The sequence below is a fragment of the Dermacentor silvarum genome, chromosome 8, assembly GCF_013339745.2.
Source record: "Dermacentor silvarum isolate Dsil-2018 chromosome 8, BIME_Dsil_1.4, whole genome shotgun sequence".
NCBI lineage: Eukaryota > Metazoa > Arthropoda > Arachnida > Ixodida > Ixodidae > Dermacentor > Dermacentor silvarum.
Window position 1 is genome coordinate 45,072,245 of NC_051161.1, and position 13,930 is coordinate 45,086,174.

The following is a 13,930-nucleotide window of genomic DNA, read 5'->3' on the forward strand; positions in this document are numbered from 1 at the left end:
AAGTGCAGCTGCCTGGAATTTCGGCAGTCAACATAGACGGCAAATGCTCCCCGTAAGCCACAAATACCGTATTTATTCGAATCTAACGCGCACTTTTTTTCGGATAAAACAGGTCCAAAAAATTTTGCGCGCGTTAGAATCGAGTACGACCCTAAATCTGCGTTACCAGATAGCCGTTGGCATTTCAAAATGGCCGCCCCGCACACGCGTCGAGCCTGGCTACTCTCGAGCCTAGCTACCGTAGCTTCTTCCATGTGCTGCAGTGCACGTGCTTAGGCAATAGTCTACCGTCTGTCTTCACGTCCTCTGCGTCTGCTCTATCAGCATGAAGTACCGAGTTCGTGATGCCGCATTTAAAAGGAAAGTGATCATGTGTGCGGAGATGGACGGAAATCGGGGCTGCATCACGGGCGTTCGGAGAATCCGAAACTTGCGTTCAGGACTGGCGCAAACCGAAGGAGATTTTTGCCAGCAAAGCAATGCGAAACGGTTTCAGTGGACCGAAGCAGGACGTAATCTGCTACGATCCACTTCGGCGATACGATCGCCTTGGCCCTATCTTGAAAGCAATCTGCGACAGCGAAAGTCCGCCGCGCGCCGTGTTTTCGCCGCTTATAGGTCGCATTGAAGCGAGAGGCATGATAGCACGAAGGCCAATTCGCTCGCCGTGCTTCGTCACTCGAGCGTTTTGACAGTTCGTTTCCATGGTCAACGAGAGAGATATGTTCATGTTTGCTTGTTCGCGCGTGACACTGTGCTTGTTATATTATTTAGTAAGCGAATACGGAATCTCGAGCACGGTAACAGCGACGGCAGAAATGCGCCTGGCGTGTTCATTATCACAATAAAGTAGTTGTTTTGGTTATAGTGCGGTACCGCCTATAGTGCGGATATTCACGGATCCGGCGACTTAGGTTATAAGCGGTCTACACTGTATATGACTCACCTGGAACTTTAATAGTAGCAGGCGCATCTGTATTTAGTATCCTGGTGCTAAGGCAGCTGGCAGCGTGAAATCCGTTTTGCACGTATACCCTACAAAGCCCTTCTCTTTGTGAATTTGTCTTTCATGCCAGTGTGTAAACATATCTGGAATTTACTAGCTCATCCAGCTTATTCTCAACATTCAGTGTTATCAACATTCTCAAGAGCATTGCCATGCCCATCCATCTCTGCAGCACATACAAGGCAGGCATTGGCATCATTTAGAAGGTACCATGTATCAGTTAAATATGTAAATTGTAGGGCAGTAAGTCCATGCCAGGGGGCACATACGTGTGGAACACACTGCCCTAAAGGCCCACCCACATTCAGCATTGCTACTGCTGTCAGCTGGCATTGCATCTCTCGGCGTCAGCATGGAGTGAAGTGACAACCCAAAACACCGAGGTCTGGCATGCTCGATACCGATCGAGATATCGAATGTGGGTTGGCCCGAAATTTTGTAACTGAAGACAAGTGAATGCTGTACACTCATGCACAGTGCTTTTGCATAGCCTGCCTAATGTTTCCAATAATGCTGACAATTGTTGCCACTGTTATTTGACAGATGTGGAACTTCGATGTATGAGGTCATTGCACATGAAGGAATAACTTTTTCATTTTTGGGGTGCGTGTTTTTTCACATTCTAGCTGACATGCTGCGTCACGAGCGGACACATACGGGAGAACGCCCTTATGTGTGTACTCTCTGTGGAAAGAAATTCACGCGGCAGCAGTCACTCAATGAGCACACCAACCGCCACTACGGCATCAAACCTTTCGAGTGCAAGTACTGCGACAAGACGTTTGCTGAGATGTCGGCATGTTATAAGGTGGGTCTGCTGATGTGACATGAAGGAACATTGGAAACCTGTTCTTCTTATCAGGAAACAGCATAACAGAGTTTGTATTTAAGGGACTTTAACGTGCAGTCGAATCTCTTTATATTGAGCTCCTAGAGATGTGACTCATTTACCTCATTTATCGTTTACAGTCGACTCTGTAAAACAAATTCGATCCATGCGGGACCGCAAGATTTGGTCAGAATTCGAAAAGTCGCGATCAGTTGTAGCAAGTTTTCGATGCCAAAGGGCAAACTAATGTTAACAAAAGGGAATAGAAAGTATGCACATCTTAAGGATGCTGAACACCCTCTGAATGTGCTAGAGGTCCTCGATCTATTGCACAGTTCTTTCTTTTACTGGGTCACTTAAGTACTAGTACAAGTTTATATGTGACCACACAGATGTGTACTACAACCCTGTCAAAATTTGACATCCTCTTCTGTATCATTATATCTTGCAGCATATCAAGCTTCACTCCAAGACTGAGAATGGGGAGAATAATGGAGGTGCTCAGAATGCCATGAAAACGGTATGTAGTATCCTGAATTCTTGTAATGCTGAGAACAAAAGTGCAAAATGTGCTTTAGTTGCCAAAACACACTTTACCGACCTGAGCACGAAGTCGTCAATTAGATTTATGTAACTTTTAGGACATTGAGACCTATAGTCAGACCTATAGAAGCCTAGAAATCTCTTTTTTCCATGGCATCAATATTTGTTATCAGTAGAGCAATTTTTTTAAGACATGGTAGATATTGGTTCTTATTATCAGAAGTAGGCCAAATGTATTTGCCCTTAGAGGAAATGCTTTGTTAATGCTTGAAATTGCATATATACATATGTAACATTGCTTGAAGAAATATTGTGACAACGGCTGGAGTTGCAATGGTGGCTGCGCAGGATTGATTTGAAGAAGCCAGCAACTGTACGATGGCTTTTGAGCAATGCTTTAGCATGCGTGGTGTACGTTGATCGGTTGTGGGAACTTGTAGCAGGCTTCATGCACCTCCTTGAAATCTGTGAAAACCCTTGAATTTGGAAAAAGAGAAAACTCCTTGAAAATAAATGTTCTCCTTGAATTCCTTGAAAATTAAAGTTGAGAGCAACTTTTGAACATTCAAAGTAACAAAGGGAAGGTAAACAAAGAGGGAAAGGTAGGGAGGTTAACAAAGGATGTGCCCAGTTGGCTACCTACACTTGGTGAGTGGGAAGCATAAATAAGAAGGAGGAAATATAAGAAAATGAACAAAGAGGCAGTTCTAAAGTAACAAACTCCACATAGGGGACTATATGCTATGGACACTGTCTGTCGGGAAACAACCCTAGTATTTTCTGAAAATGTCACTAAATGATTGTAATGTGGCGTATCCACAGCCGTCAACAAAGATGCTTGTTTAAATCGGCATTTCCATCGAGGAGCTAGACAAAGCCAGACCAAGCGACCATGCCGTGCCACTATTTGTTTTGCTAGTTGGTTCACACTGCAGCCATCGTGACCCATTTTCAAGCCCCAGGCTCTAGAAATGCCTGGCGGAAAGTAAGTTTCAGCCATTTGGCATTAACACGACGAGTATCTTAGGCTGAGCTCGAATACTGCAAACCATCATGCAGGAAGGCGATTGACATCATTATAAATGGAAAGTCAACTTCGAAAAGTAACCTGAGGAGTTTGAAGTGTGTCTAACTCAGCAACTGCTTAGCTGTAAGATATTGCCGCGATGAAGAAGGAGATTTCACTATATTCCAGTGTGTGCGTACAAATAGTTTGTTTCCCCCTCCTTGAATTTTGGCCTTTAGTCAGATGTTCTGTACGAACCTTGTTCTAGTGCAGTAGTTAGTGCTGTGTGTTTGCAATGGTATAGTTGAATTGTTGTTCACTAGCTAGTGTAAATGAATTTATTTTTGCATCTCTGCATTGGCTCAGGCTGACATGAAAGTATGTACCCAGCCATAGGTGGTTGCAGAGTTACCTATAGGGAGGTGGTTGGGGGTCACATCCCTCCACAGTTCCTACCTCTGCACTTTTCTTCGGCACTTGCTCAACCACCTCATAATCACTCCATACCAGCTATAGCTAGCTGCTAAATCATCAAACCTCCCAAACAACCACTCTGTTACTTGACCAAATGTGATGTAAAAATGAAGTTCAGGTAACTATTCAGAGCTCTCACAATCACCAAGGCATACAGTCAAACCCGGTTATAACGAACAGCGTGATTCAAAGCTAATTGTTCGATATATAGAGTAGTTTGATATAACCAAACCTGCTTATAACGAACTTCAGCACCAAATTCGTTATACGTGATGTTGTGAACAGTGAAGCGAAAACGCGCTAACGAACAAAAACCATGCCACTAAACGTGAATAATTACCCCAAAAGTAAATTATTGCACAGAAAAGTACACTTATTTGCAGTAGGCAGTGATTTTTGCCTGAACACTTCGTTTAGCTCCATCAATGAGGATCGCATTTTCAACACGCGACATCATTTCAATGAACTTCAGTCCGCTTCCCTGTATCCCCAAGCAGTAATGTCACAGCACATCGGCAGCAGAAAGGACTTCGTGTAAAGGGCTTTGTGTAACGTTGGTAGGCGACTGCCGAATAGGGACGCTGCAATGCAAAACTGGCTGGAGGCGTGGCCGGGTGGTGCAGCTGCACGGAGGTAGTAGGAGACTACCCAAAGCAGGCTGGAGGATCGCGTTTGCGGCTGTTTGGTGACAGATCACAGGCCGCTCAGAGTTCGATATATCCAATGTCTGGTTCGTTATAAAGAATACATTTTACACGCATAATGACAGGAGAACTTCGAGTGTTCGACAGCACTATCGAGTTCGCTCTATCCGAGTTCATTATATTCGGGTTTGATTGTATTATCAATTTACCTCCCTATCACAGCGAGTGCCATGCTCTGCAGAACATCAAACATTGATGCTATCTAGTGCTCCCCTCCTATGCCCCTCCTATGTGACCAGTTGACCTCCAGTCGCCCTATTCTTTTGTCTTAAGCACAGGCAAAGGCTAAGCCTAGACCAGAGGGCCTCATATCAGATGGGCCTGTTGCATTCAGAGCCCAACTTCAGTCCGACAGTGATGCGCAGATCATTTGCACACCTCTGCCACATTTACTGCAAGTGATATTACTGTAGTTATTGTTCTCATTGTTCGGAACTTGGAAGCGAAGCCATGATGGCTCAGTGGATACAGCATTATGCTACCGAGTACAAGGTTGTGGGTTTGAGTGCAGGCTGCAGTGGCTGCATTTCAGTGGAGACATCAGGCGGAAAGGCTCGTAAATTTAGATTATGCACTTAAATTAATGTGCACATTAAGGAATGCCAAGTGGTCACAATTAATCAGGAGTCCTCCACTACGGCGTTAAGGCCCACAGTTTAATTTTTAACGGCAATATTTCTTGTCTGCATTGACTGTCTTTCCGCAGACTGAGGCACGCATTCCACCACTCACTGGGACGTCCCTGCAGACTGCGGGGAGCACGCAGTTAGTGACTTCAGCTGCTGAATCTAGTAGGATAGTGTCAACACTGACATCTGCGGCCGGTAACAGGCACGAGGCACTGAAAGGCTCCGAAACTCTGACTTCACATGAGGCTGCAGTGACTGGAGCGGCGCATGTCACTGGTGTGGCCCACCCGCCCGAGCTCTCGGCCATGGACTTACTAGCCACTGCTTCAGGCTTCTAGGGCTGGCATTTGGAGAGAGCACAGTGGGACTGCATGTGTGTGTGTATGTGTATGCCACGAGGACATTTGTTTTATTTATGAGACGCTAGGAGTGATGAAAATGACGAACGCAAGTTATTGCCAAAGCTAACTCGGTGTGTTAGTATTGTATGTATCTATTAACAGTTTTCATACGCAGTGATTGTGAGATTTGCTAGCATCCATGCCCAGAAAGTGGTGTGGTGTGGCCTAGCTTACTGTCGTTGAGTTATAGTTATATAAGGCTAACCATAGTTACCTGTATGCAAAAAAAGGAGCACAACATGAAGGCAGGACAAGCGCTTCTTATCCACTGAAGATTTATTCCGCAAAAGCGTGTGAATCTAAGCACAACAATCTTGGAACAAGCAAAGGAAATCCTCATCCTCATTGATAGATGGTGAGCCATCAATGACTTCTGTTTCATCTTTTGAAAACATTATCGATGCCAGATTGATGTGCGTGCCTTCATGCTGTATAATGTTGTATGATTCACTTACTTCACATGTGCGTTACCCACCATGGTGGCGCAGTAGCTATGTCGTTCTCCTTCTGAGCACAAGTTCATGGGCTCGATTTCTGGCCACAGTGGCTGTATTTCAATGGGGGTGAAATGCAAAAACGCTCATCTCCTTAGATTTAGGCGTACGTTAAAGAACCTTAGTTGGTCAAAATTAATCCGGAGCCCTCCACTACGGCATCTCTCATAGCCCCGGTTTTGCTTTTGTACATTAAATCTCGTGAATCAATCAATCAATCCATCACGTGTACACCAATCACGATGCCTCGTGATTATCAACATGCTGCCAAAAGAACATTGGTGACGATCACACCACAGCTGAGAACCCAGTATACCTGTTCGTTGATCGCAATGTGTAGCTTCCAACTTGCCCACTTCATCATCCTTCTATATTAATCTGTCTTAGTGTTGCTCTGTTATCTATACATGTGCTCATTTATGCTGTAAGCCGAACCAGGGTATTTATAGCCTTTTAAGAAAGCGCATTCTCACTATTCTGTCTAGTCAGCTGCATTTTAATTAGCAGCATTATTGTTTGAGCATTGCACATATTGTATGTTTATGGTGCTTGCAATGTTGATACTTGTACAGTTCAACCTTGATTTAACAATACTGATGGGACCTGAAAATTACTTCATTGATAAATGGAGGACTTCGTTAAATCGAAAGCACTTAAAACATTTTATGCAAATAACAGTATATTAAGACAAGTGCAAAGACCAAGAAGTTGTACTTTCTGCCTGCGTATACACTTATCGTAGGCAGCCAATTTTGTGTTCTTTCATGGGAGTGGCAAACCTTCTTAGCAGGTTTCTGTCACCTGAATTGAAACTGCCGTGCCCATATTTTCGCGCCAAAAATCCAAGGCCACCTAAGCACTTCTTATGAGTTGTGAAAGCATTAATGTCCAATTGAATGGCGCTGAGCGGTCCTTTGAGTTTCGTGCTGCGAGTATGTACCTATCTAGGAGGCTGGCATGCTAGGAAAGGGAACACCTGGCACGCTACTGTGGCACAGGTGTTCCCTTTCCTAGCTCTGCTCCGTCGAGGCGCAGCTTGTGACGTGGCGTCACAGCCAATGGGAACTCCGTCGAGGTGCGCTCGTGACGTGGCATGGCAGCCAATGGCAGTGCGAGTTTAGGTGCCATTTCGCTGCTACAGATGACAGACGCTGGATTTTTCGCTTAATGGGCCATTTGACGCTTTCACATCAAAAACATCATCAAGTAGCTTAAAGGTTGGGTTCACTTCACTGCTTCGAGGCTTTTGATGCTTTAGGCTGTATGAATCTGTGTTGGAGAATCAAAAACGCTTTGTTAAGCTGAAATTTTGTAGATCGGGTTTTGTTAACTTGAGGTTTGACTGTACATAGCACTCAGTGCCTTGTACGTATGTGTTATACTAATGTGCATAATTTTTGTCTACAGTGAATGAAACACCACTAATAGTACATTCGACTGGTCACTTTCGAGCGCTGTAGCGCACTCTCAAGGTAAGATTTACATTTGGCAGTTTGAAATCGAGTACTCGGAAGAGATTCGCCCAGTTCATTTAGAGTGCCGTGCTCTATCTCTGAGCGCTCAGAGGTGCTCAGAGGCTCTCTCACCTTTGAGCTGGGAACGTGAATGAGAACCAACAGATTTCCAATCATGTGGATCCTCCGATTGCTCTTGGCTCGAACATGCTTTCTGCGGTTCATATGTTGAGAGGCCTCTGCATCACTTCAAACCGGTTCGGAATGTCGTGAGAATCAGTCGAGTGTACCACAAGATTGTTCGAGCTATTTTATCTGAAACATTCCAGTGCAAACTCGTTAAGATTTAACTAATGTAATAGTTTTAGTGGCCCTTCATCTGTGATAACATCTGGTGTACATAGATTATTGCATTTTCATTGTGTACATTTTTTACAAAAATGGAGAGTTATTAAACCATCTTTATTTTGTGCAAGACTATTTGTTCTTACTACAAGTCTTGTAACTTGACGTGGTGGCTTAGTGGCTGCACCGTTCTTGCTGCTGAGTGCGAGGTTGCCGTTTAGATTTCCAGCAGGTGACAGCGACGTTATGGTGAGAGTACCTGATCAGTCAGTCAATTGATCGATCAGTCAACCCTTCAATCAGTCACTCAATCAATTAATCGTAACGTGCAAACATACCGCGTGAAAAACAGGGCTTGTCAGTCAGTCACATTGAATTGGGATGAAGAAGTGTAGTGAAACATGGGGACATGGACATGTACAAGAATTGAACGCCACACACGAAGCGCCTCGTGTCTGTCGTTCCACCTCGTGTCCATGTCTGGGTGTCCCCATGTTGTGTTACACTATGCCAATTCAATGTGCCGAGAAATGGCTCCAGCTTTTATTTCTACAGTCGCTCGTGCGCTCGCTTGTTACACTTCTGATCTCCTCCTGCTGGCTTTCCTGCGAGAGCTATGGATATCTGCTCCGCCAGACTTTCTTTTTTTTTTTTTTTTCCGCAGGCGCGAGCACTGCACAACCGCACATGTGGTTCCTCGAATGCAGTGCGGCGTCTGGGCATGCCGAGGCCGAGGTGGCCGGAAAAAGCGTTCGCGCGACCTTCGGGCAGGCATCCTTTTGCAAAACAAAACCGGATCTCGCAGAGCCGCGCGGTCGCGCGAAGCAGGCGTTTCGGCTTTGCGCACCCCGGAGCAGCCGGTCGGCCATGCAGCCCGCGTGCGACGGAATACCAATGGCCTCGCCATGTAACCTGGCCCGGTCACGCGCTGCGCTCGCTTATACCTTGCAGCGGTTATAACCAACGCACGCAGATTCATAGAAAGGTCGACGCTGGACCCGCGACTAGTCTAATTATGCGGCATACAGCAGGCCCATTTATGTGGGCGTGCCGTACGTGGTGGTGCCGCGTTTGAAAGAAGCCAAGTGTCACCCGTATTGGCATGCAGTGTGTGATGCGGATAGCCAATAGGCCTCTCTGTTGTTCCCAGTATACAATAACCACGGGTACCGGGACCAAATCGCATCGTCACCAAAACAGGACTTAAATAAAAAACGAAATGGCACAAACTCCACCGTGCAGTGTCCTCTTGCCTCTTCATCTTTTTTTTCTTCGTATCCTCATTTTGCTGAGGGAAAAAAACAAAAACAGTAATGCATGTTATCTGCTACTAAGACCAGTTGGAAGTTGGGAGTCAACTAGACGGAATCATCAGTTGTGCCAGTTATATATCTGGCTGAAGTCTACATATAAGAACAGCTAGCTCAATGATGGGACCGTTGTACGTACAGAGCTATATTATCCTACAGGGTGTCATTGGGTACCACCCTAAAATGCAGTTTTAAAACTGCTCTTTAGGATGGTACAACGAGCCCCAATGAATTTGTTGTGTTTTCGCGGAATCGAATCCCGGCCGCGGCGGCCGCATTTCGATGGAGGCGAAATGCAAAAACGCCCGTGTGCATGCGTTGTAGTGCACGTTAAAGAACCCCAGGTGGTCAAAATTAATCCGGAGCCCTCCACTACGGCGTGCCTCATAATCAGAACTGGTTTTGGCACGTAAAACCACAGAAAGAAGAAGAAGAAGAATTTGTTGTTTTTTAGACATTACGCGATCTTAAAGGTTCTATCTCGCAACAGCTCTTTTAGTGGACCGAACATATCGGACTGTCTTGGTAACCGGCTAGACAAAACGGATGTTGGGGCACCCGAATCCTGCAGATATCGGTGCTTGGCCCTGTTAGGCACTGCGAGGGAGACTTTTGTGACACAAAAATGTTGCGCAAGTAAACGCTACGTCAATATATTTGAGTGGCAGTTTCTAAACTTAATTGTTACCCGCGCTATACATGTATGTTTGTCTACCTACTTTTTTGATCGGAAATATAAAATTTACTTCCACCCGCTGTTTCCTTGCGGGAGTATTTCGCACGAGTGTTCCAGTATGAGCTCCAGTGAAAAGTCGCGTACACTTTCTTCTCATAGATCGAGACGAAAACGTGCGTAACACTGCGGAATTCCCTGTCTTCCCTGTCTCAAGTTTGCAAAATCAATGGTCGTATCGCGTCTGTGATCTATAATAAACCGGTGACAACCTAAGGATGCAGAGGCAAAGGATGCAGAAGTTGCAAGGGGGATGCAAACTTACTTCGTTATAGCCATTATTGCATATACTGCGATATCAATATCTATGGTGATTTTAAGGGGAATGGCACTTCGTTATATCCATCATATATCCAACTTCGTTATAACGACGTTTGACTGTATACATATGCCAGCCAATTACGTTCGCCCGTTTCCTTGACGTCACCGATTCAACGAACTTATTTCTCTCGAGTGTAAGAGCAACTCCAGCGTGGTTTTGTGTGCGAGTTTTCTATAATCTGGCCCAGGCACGTTACGGCTTTCACTATGCGCATCACGTGCTCTCTCTCTCTCTCTCTCTCTCTCTTTTTTTTTGTCCTGAAGTGTGTCCCCGTTTAGTCGTAGCCGCCCCAGTGCTCCACTCTTCATTTTGCGACATTCACCATCATCGCGCGCACCGCGTTGACGACACAGTCGTTTGTTCGTGGTACGGCAGCAACTCCCGGTAGAAGAAATCTGCCCATTGCCACACCGCCTATGTCTTTGGAAGGAACTGACAAGTCGGCTGCAGGGCGCACCTACATGTCCGCCCCTTTCTCTCATATTTTTTTTTTTTTTTCGTTCAATTCTTCTTCTGTAAATGTGCATCAGTTGCCTCGTGCTCGCTAAACTGCGGCAAACAAACACCGCGGTCACCAATGAGCCGGATAGAGCACCTGTCGCGGTTTCGCAATGAACTCGTTTCTCTGTAATGGATACGCGGCTCACAGCCGAGGAAGGGCGCATGATATCGAGTCACTCCTCTTCCAGGAAGCGATGCTGCGGGGGAAAAAAAAAAGAAAAAAAAAAAAAGAAAAAGACGGGTTTTGTGTGCGCTGTCTTGATTTTCAGGCGGCGTGAAAACGGGTATATGGTGCGTGTCATACAGATGCTCACAGACGGGAGGGGGGGTTGCTCTACGAAGGTGCATTGTGACTTTTAATTGTTACTGAGTTCATTTGTGCCATACACTCTCTTTGTACTCATTGTAATGTTTACACTGCATGGGTCTATAGGCATATCCCAGTTGTACTCTAATAACGCTGGTCCTTCGCTTTCCCGTCATACCAGAATATTCCTCGCAGCATTGTTTAATTATAATCGTGGGCTTCAAATTTCACTTTCCTCCACCGTTAACGGACCGACACTGAGAAGCTATATAACAACCTCTCACACCAGCTATAGCGGGGAAAGCGCAGCTGTCTTACACGTAGTACAAAGGCACGCAGCCAGGCTGGAAGGACAACCCACCGCTTGGCTGCACGTGTACACCGACACTCGCAAGAAGTGCTCCGCGAGCTCCAGCGCACTTCCACTACCATTGACACACAAGTTCGCCTACTGGAAACGGCTGGCGATCACAATACAACCACCACATACCAAATCGATGAGCTGGTTACAGGGTCACGCGGGCATATGGGAGCATGACAGAGCCGACACGACTGCACGGAAATCCCAAGTAGTATACCCCTTGCAAGCGTTGACGCATCTACTCCAGTCTCAATAGATTCGCAATATGACCCAGATGACTTCCTACGCATTGTGGCGCACGAGCGCAGACGTATGATCCGTGGACGCGTGCGATATAACCCTCCACCCGATACTTCCAGGATTTCTGGGTGTTGCTCCGTCAAGTTCTAACTGGCGATACGTAGATACCTACGCAAGACATTGTAGCAAACATTCGTTCCCGTGGAACCTCTATGCCGCCGCAACTTCGGCCGCCACTGCGCGATAACTGCAAGCTGCCCAACGGAGAACCAAACTGCTCTGGGACTGCGCCGCAACCGCCAACCACGCTAGACCAGTGGATACTCTCGCAGGCAGTGGCGCACCGACGGGGTGGGTTTCGGGTGTTGTAATCCCCCCCTGAGGCCAAGTTAACCCCCCCCCCCCCCCCCCTCACGCGTCCAGCCCCACCAGTCCAACGCTTACCTTCAGTGCTCTGTTCACATTGTCATTACAATTCAGGAGGTGGCTTGAGGTCGAATTTGCCTGATGAACAAAAACACTCTATCATTGTCTTGTATTTATTCATTCGCTCTTCATTACTTTGAGTAAAACGCTGAAGAAATAAACATCGCCGTGAGCCCTGGTGTCATTATAATATTATAATTATTAGGCATTTTATTTGCTGTTGGATTCATCTGGCTAAAGCAAGGAAATTGCATATTATGCAAAGTGCAATTGTTCGATTACGGCAGAGATCCTGGGTGCGCTGCTGCTCGGAGGAATCGACCGACTGTAGCAGAAAAAAAGAAAAGAGGCGCCCATTCTTCTACTGTGGACCCTGCGCCCAATTCGTACAAAAAAAAAAAAAAAAGTTTCTTTCGATAAAGGCGTTTCATTTATATAATGCGAACGAAAAATTCACCTTTTATTAGGAGAGAAAACCACAAAGTCATACTTTTTGAATTTCGCGCCAGAGCGCGCAGGGCCGACACAAATTATGACGTCACGAATTTCAGTGTAATTTCGCAGAGACGCACTTTCAGAAAATATAGCTGTCTGTGTCTGCGCTACGATTTATCACAAGGCTTCAGCAGCCAGACCTTTACGTTTACTATCACGGGGACACTAGTCAGGTAGCCATGCGGTCTCTGTCCGAATTCTTGAACGAAAATATCGGAAACCTTTAAGAGAGCGAAGCTGGGCTAGTTGGTTGAGCGACATTCCGAGAAAAACAGCGCAGCAACGGTACCGATGAAAGACGAAACAAAACACAGACGCGGTGAAAAAGAAGTGCTTCTAAAGGGTGTAGAAGAAATTTACTTAAAAGAGTGCGAAGCTGGGCATAAGGACCAATCAAAGACGAAATAAACAACCGAAACTTTGTTCGTCGATTTTTTTCACACCCGATTTCGTCACTACATTAATCTGTCTCATTGATTTATCTTTCTACCGCAGCTGTTATGTGGTATTTGTATGTCAGCACCCTCTTTCTTATGGCACGAGTAGTTTACCCCGGTTTTCCCTTGGTTTACCCGGTTACACTGTCTGCCTAGGTGTCGAATGCGGGTATATCGCAGAACTGGTGTCGGTAGGGTATATTTATCCACTAAATAAATGTCCAACGTAACGCATAGTAGTAAAAAAATGTATTACTAGAGTGGCTTGAATATTTTGTGACTACCATCTCGTCCCGCAGTCGTGGCCGAGTGGTTAAGGCGATGGACTCGAAATCCATTGGGGTTTCCCCGCACAGGTTCGAATCCTGTCGGCTGCGTAACTTTTTTTTTCTCTATCTACTCTTCACTTTTTATTAGAGTATTTCTAACAAAGTAATTGCATGAAATGACCCCGTCACACGGAAAGTCAGTTTCATTTAATGCTTAGCTGTAGCTGTCATAATTTTGAAAATCGCAGTTAAAAAGCTTTTTCGCGCCGATCGCCTTATATTTGCTTTCTTTTATGACAGTTATGTAGAAATAGCGCGTCGGCTGGTTAAATAAAGTAGTTGCATTAATGTGGTCGTTAGATCGGGAACGTAGAGGAGCGGACGAGACGTCCCGTGTCGGCAAGCAAAGCACGTATTTACCAGTAGGTCGTGGTATTTACAACTTGAATGGGGCTTAGTAGGCTTAGATTCGCACGTGCATCACAATACGAACATTCTTTTAGGTAAGAAAACGGGTCATTACGGTTTTTCACGACGCAGATTTAACCCACAGTACCCATAGACATTTTTTTCAGCCTGCAACACGGTTGACATCGACACTTGCGCCGCTACTTTCGAGCTCGCAGTCGTGGTTCCTAGAGGGG

At 45.7% G+C, this 13,930-nt stretch overlaps 1 protein-coding gene and 1 non-coding gene across 2 annotated transcripts in view; both read left to right on the plus strand.

The window, feature by feature from the left end:
* LOC119461132 (zinc finger protein 135) overlaps positions 1-8,015 on the plus strand; it is a 30,453-nt gene extending 22,438 nt beyond the window's left edge. Inside the window, exons 10-12 of the mRNA XM_037722337.2 lie at positions 1,633-1,814; positions 2,287-2,355; positions 5,269-8,015. Of these exons, the coding sequence (XP_037578265.1) occupies positions 1,633-1,814; positions 2,287-2,355; positions 5,269-5,529 (512 nt within the window). The 3' untranslated portion in view covers positions 5,530-8,015. The remainder of the gene's footprint in view (positions 1-1,632; positions 1,815-2,286; positions 2,356-5,268) is intronic.
* A 5,297-nt stretch (positions 8,016-13,312) lies between these two features.
* Positions 13,313-13,394, plus strand: Trnas-cga (transfer RNA serine (anticodon CGA)). The gene has a single exon. It is a non-coding gene; the product is annotated as a tRNA-Ser (tRNA).
* The last annotated feature ends 536 nt before the right edge of the window (positions 13,395-13,930 follow it).